This window comes from Fomitopsis serialis, assembly GCF_022376445.1.
Source record: "Fomitopsis serialis strain Sig1Antser10 chromosome Unknown B0H18scaffold_155, whole genome shotgun sequence".
NCBI lineage: Eukaryota > Fungi > Basidiomycota > Agaricomycetes > Polyporales > Fomitopsidaceae > Fomitopsis > Fomitopsis serialis.
Window position 1 is genome coordinate 85,777 of NW_025955115.1, and position 6,089 is coordinate 91,865.

A 6,089-nucleotide genomic window follows, 5' to 3' on the forward strand; every position below is an offset into this window, starting at 1 on the left:
ACGATCTCGGACAGCCTAGGTAGTTGGTCACTCGAGCCTCATTCAACAACCACCCCTTCTATAGCTATCAAATAAATCGTAGCATGTCTCAATGCATCCTTGTAATGCCTGTACAAAATCTGAAGCCAATACACTGAGATCTGTGGGCAGGAAAAATCACCCTTTGCGGTGATACCTATTTCTGGTAAGCAGTGTGGCTCACCCTAGTCTCGACCAGAATTCTAGCTACTGAGCTCGACTCAATGATCATATTTTTTTGTCATATTTTTCTTGTATTTCTGAGGTCTCTTAACATACCTCCTCACAAGCATTCAGGTCATTATGGCCCATACAGAGTGAGGAGGGCTTGTTGAATGCTTAGGTGGCCAAGATTGTGACCCGATATAGTATATGCATGATATATACTGTAGACAAGGTAGGTGTGTGGTCCATAGATAGTGTGGGGAATCAGTGTCATTCAGTTTATGCATCAGATTTCCCCTTAGTCCGTGAATGGGAGAGCTATCATGTGAGCAATCTGACGCAAAGGCCCAACAGAGGCCCGACATGACTATGACCAAGTCAGACATGCACAACAGTGTTGCTTGGTGATTCTGGTGTGTAAGCCAGTGTGTCTATTCTTACTTCCTGTGGATGTCATAATTGCCAGTGAATGATACACATGGTGATGGTTGGGGTCCTACAGAGCCACTCACTGTACTTCATGAGGTAACAAATACTCTAATCTCCCTCAGAAAGGACATTTGGTTAGTGACACTTTGACAGACCCATAGTAGAGCATGTGAAGGGTTTTGGTTCAACTCAGCCAATCAATCAGAGATGAACAACCTTGAAATTCATTCCTGCCCGTCCTCAATGATCATGGTTTCAACATATGGTTCTCAGAAGCAATGTCAGTTGTGGGTCATTCAGCCAACCAAATTTAGGTAAGAGATGATGTGAAATAAATTGTCTTACTGAGGTACACAAGCTCAAAAGTCACAACTGTACACTTCAGGTGAAAGCATGCTGAACCATGTTAGTAGTGCAAATGCATAAAGAGTGTTAGATGAGCTACAGATTATGTGATTTTGTAATCTGAGATCAAGAGTTGATCAATCAAGCTGTGCTATTGGATTTGGCCAAACTACTTAGTGACTCACCTTGAGGGTACAACAGGCCATTTGTGCCTGCACAGCCTGTTTTGGGTGTTGGTTGTCATAATATACTCACCAAACTTCACTAATAATCATAATAGCTCATGATCCCATCTTAGTGTCATCACAGGCTTTGAATAAATTGTGACTGTTCATACTCACTGCGACCTGTGTCTCGTTTGCTGTGGTACTTACAACTGTAGTATCTCACACCTGATAAGAGTTCAATGAGCTGACGAGAACTGCTCTTGCCTTGTATGAAAGAATCCTACCAGAGGACAGCTCTGTGCTGATGTGGGAACTCAAGTGTATTTGCAACAGCTTATCTTGTAGCCATCTCTGGTATGTACCACATTGTCCTGAATGACAGCTGGAGCCGAACACAACTTTGGGCCTTGGGACTGGGTCCTTGTCATGCTAAAATGCACACTTCTAGAACTGGGCACCAAGCAACCTCTGACATCTCTGTTAAGTCACATCCCAGGCTGACTCTCACTGACTGACTCTTTCTTTAAGGCTGAACCCTTACTTGTAGTGCAAAGCTATACCAAATAAGGGGATGTTAACAACAAAGTCCCAGTGTGTAGCTGTGAGGCTTAGGCATTATCTTGCTGAGACTGCAGTGTGCAAGTCCCTAAGTGGCATGTGAAAGATTCTCACACAGAGGAAAGATTCTATCATAGAAGTACAGATAGATATTGGAGTACTCTTGCTAGATATTTTATACATGTACATGATTCCCAAATGTTCTAAGTATGTTATGTATTTGAGACTCTATCCTGTGCTACTAAATCTGTGCCACACTGCTCTACTCATCCACGCTCTGCTGCCCCAACGCTGTCCAAAGAGTCAGTATACAGCCTTGCTTTAGCCGTGTGCCCAATTCCCAAACTCTGAGACTTACAGGTCATTGGCCACTTGGGCAATGAGATCATCACTGAATAGCCATTGTTTCCCGAACGGGGTATTTGGCAAATCCTGATAATAGCCTTTGAGCTCTTTGTCTAGGCTTCTTCAGCAATCACCCATATTGTTGGGAATGTCTGAGAACCTTGTGGTTGTGGCTGGACAATAGCCACACAAAGGTCAATACGACTGGGCCCAAGGTACAAGAATAATAACAATCTCTGGCCAAACACTGTGCGGTGCCAAGCTGACTTTGGGAGTGTCAGCTGTTTGGCCATGCAGTGGTTGTTGGGTTTCTTAGGTGGTCTCCTTTGCTGTACTAACCAGAGCCACACTGGGAACTTGCTAAACTTGAGTAAGGCTTGTGGCTGTTTTCTTTCTTTTGGCGTTTGGGCAGAGCCAAAACACCAAGGGTGAAAACAGTGGCATGCCAAGACTGTCAGTGTTTTGTGTCAAGTGTCAAGTGTTGGGCAATAACTCAAGTTGAGCACACTGCACAACAACACAGACAGCAAGAACAAGGGCCAAGCTTTGGTCATCTGTTTGAGTAACCAGTGCAGTTTGTGCTGAACTGAACTGAGAGTTTTCAAATCTGGTTTGAAACTTCAAGGCAGTAGAAGCCGAGCCTGTGGAAATCAGTCGTGACTACAAGTGTCCTCTTGTAGTCACGACTTTTACCCAAAGCCTTGACAAGGGTGTTGTTCAGAACGACTGGCCCCTGTGCTTGGAGAGTACTTACTTACTAACGTGAAGTGCTTGAGCAGTTGTGTGACAGGTGGGAGTTGGTGTCAGTGTGCAGGCCCAAAGAGAGCAAGGTAGTTGAGGCTTGGAAAGTGAACACAGTGACAGGTAAAGAGTTGGTTCTCTTGGGAGGTGTGGTGGAGTAACAGTAAAGTGCTTTGGACAAGTGTTGTTGCTGTACAAAAACTAGAGGGCCGTGTTACTTAGTGGGCTGAGAGTGAACAAGTTGAGGAGGCGTTAAGTCGAGAGACGTTGAAGAGTGACTTGTGAGCGCCAACGGAGTTTGTGTCCACTGCAGGCGGAGAGCTCACCCACTCGCACGGCTCGCTGGCGGCACTCCACCTACAGTGGACACAAACTCTGTTGGGCTCACAAGTCACTCTTTGGTGAGAGGCTGTACAGGAAGACGTGGAGTGTACAAAAGTGTTTCAAGTGTCAGTGGGAGTCTCAACTTCCAGGCTCACAGTGCCCTGTTCTTAGTCCCCACCTGCACTCTGTAGGTGTAGTGTACAACCTAAGCTTGAACTCTGTACGTGTGAACCGTGGCCCCAAGCTCCCTGTAAAGTCTGTGCGTGTGAACCGCACCTCAGGGTCACAGTTCTGAGCTTACAGTGAAGTCCACACGTGTGAACCCCCACCCACAGCACACACGTGTGTGAACCCCGACTCTCAGTCTGCACGTGTGAACCCCAGCCCACAGTACACAGTACACACACGTGTGAACCCCGGCTCTCAGTTCGCACGTGTGAACCCAGCCCACAGTACACAGTACACACACGTGTGAACCCCAGCTCCCAGTCCCCAGCTCCCAGCTCTTAGCTCCCAGCTCCCAGCTTTTAGCTTTTAGCTTATACACCTATTTAGCAATGGGATTGCTAATTTTAGTCAAGGCCTATGGTCTTGAGACTTTGCACAGACGTAGATGCCCCCCAGGGGGGCCCATAGCCAAAAAAGCTAAGACATTGGCGGTACCGTTCTCGAGCACGCCGCCGCCGAACTTGGGGCCCCGAACCCATGTTAAGCGCCGAACCTCGGGCATGGTTCGGCCCCCCTCAGTAGTCATAATAAGTGTTCTAATGCCTCTATAGAGTGTGTTTGTATTGCTCACCATGGGTTCGGCGCTGTTGCGGTGGGTTCGGTCAGGCTGCTGCACCCTGTCGTGAGCCTTCTAATGTATGAACCCTGGCTACACACAGGGCCTTTACCACCTGTCTGTGCACTGCACAGGGTGGGTTCGGCACTGGGGGTGGGTTCGGTCAGATTATGGGTGCATGTCCAATACATCTCCATGCACCTATTTTACTTGGCTGTTGTGTTCTAGGTGTTCTTGGCAGCATGGTGCATGCGTGTCAGTGAAGTTCGGTCAGGGTTCGGGTCAGGTTCGGCGTGAGTTCCATGTGAAGCTGTTGACTCGCGTTAGCATCTATGGAGTGCCTGAGGCTGAATCCCGCTGTGCAACACTGGTGTTCGGCTGGGTTCGGCTGGTTCGGCTGGGTGTTTGCACCAAGCCCAGCACTCAATACAGGTCTCTGTGGGTCATTCCCGCATTGCAGGGCAGAGTTCCGAGGCACAAGTCCAACATGTTCGGCTCGGTTCGGGTTGGGTTCGGCCGACCTCCAATATGCAATATGATGCATATTTCAGTGTCTCATGGGCGGTACAGAGCTCGTAGTGGTAAACCCATGGTGCTCCCATGTACTTTGCACAGGTTCGGCTCAGGTTCGGCCCGCTCATGCTGACACGCAGTCAGACAGCCATGAGTACATTGTTTTGCGCAGATCACACTGGTATTACAATTACAAAATGAAGGAAGACACATCAAATCAAGACATCAAGCACCCTCCCCCTCAGGCTCACTGAGCTCTGAGCTCCTGCGGACACCACGGTTGCGCAAATCCTGCTTGAAAGGAGCGTGGCGGGCAACGTCCAAGCTGGCATGCCTCTCGTTAGCGTGGCGAGCCACCACGTACACCCCGTCCTCCACTGGCAGCTCGGTACGCTCGACAAAAGGCATTGCAGCGGCCTCTTGGGGGGTCGGCAGCCCGTCCCACAACTCCTTCTTGGAAGGGTGAAGAACCACTGTTCCTCATACCCCTCCTGTATGGGTTGGCGTGTGAGAGCACGAACACAAACAGAAACAGACACTCACATTGTGGAAGTGGGCCCTGGGGGTGCCGTCCGGGGGGCCGCCGTGCTCAACTATGAGGCCATCCCAGTTGATGCCAAAGTCGTATGCCTCCCTCTTGGTGACGTAGTCTGTGGCATCCCTTTCAGATGCAGACCATGACAGTGAGATGTTGAAGACTCACCGATGAGCCCAAAGGGCATCATGCACTCGTAGCGAGCACCGAACACGCGACTGGTGCTTGTCATGGCCTCAAAGTACGGGTCCCAGCTGTGAAGCCAGGTCATCAGTCATGTCTTCACCATTCAGTACACCGGACTTACTCGGGACCCGAGCCTTTCATCATTTTGCGGTACTTCTTCGGCATGTCTTCAATGACCTGCTCAAGGTCCTTCTTTGTGTACGCCCAAAGAATAATGACCTAGTATTATAATCTATGTCAGTGGATTACTGCGTGCACCGGAGGGGAGACTCACCGCGGCTATGTCAGGAATGCGCTGCGGGTCATGTCAGTGGCTATGGAAGTGGACAAGATGACCGTGGTGCTTACGCCTTCCTCATCCTGTGGTACGCATGATGAGCAGTAGCAGACAACATTAAGAGTGTTGCACTTACCCACTCATCCTGCGGCACGATACGCGCAAATGCATCGTGTGGGAACATCCAGCCGACAAGGATACCTACCCAACAGTCCTTCCTTTCGAGCTCGCCTGTCACACCAGTAGGGCGCCACAGTATACTTGAAGCATGTCAACACAACAATCAGTCATGGATGAGAAGGCACTTACACATCCCCAGGACGGTACTCGGTGCCTTCAAAGATGATGTACTGATCACCTTGCAACCAGGGCTCACTGAACCCAGTATGTTAGTGGTGTTGGGATACAACAATATGTGGCACGCACCACATCTCACTGAATTCCTCCGCATTGGCAAAGTTCAGCGGGAGACGCTCAGCGACGCTGGGTTGGCGGGATCAGTCTGAGGCTCAGGGGCTGCACCAGAACTGGGCACAGAGGCGGGGCGAGGGCGAGACACGGGGTGCGGGCAAGAGGCCACATTGGCAGGCACAGAGGCGGGGCGAGAGGCTAAGTGTGGGTGAGAGGCGGGAGCCACAGGCACAGAGCCAGGGCGAGCGGGAAGAGCAGAGGGGGGGGGGGGCTGGAGCGAGGGGAGGACAT

General features: G+C 50.1%; 1 protein-coding gene across 1 annotated transcript; it reads right to left on the reverse strand.

Annotated features, from left to right (window-relative positions):
- Positions 1–4,614: 4,614 nt before the first annotated feature.
- Positions 4,615–6,089, reverse strand: B0H18DRAFT_1125464 (uncharacterized protein; the record flags this gene model as incomplete). Its single annotated transcript, XM_048035023.1, has 10 exons — positions 4,615–4,842; positions 4,933–5,039; positions 5,093–5,178; positions 5,232–5,329; positions 5,385–5,405; positions 5,459–5,470; positions 5,524–5,647; positions 5,697–5,762; positions 5,814–5,870; positions 6,031–6,089. The coding sequence occupies 10 exons, from the start codon at positions 6,087–6,089 to the stop codon at positions 4,615–4,617; spliced, it is 858 nt and encodes a 285-aa protein (XP_047886653.1).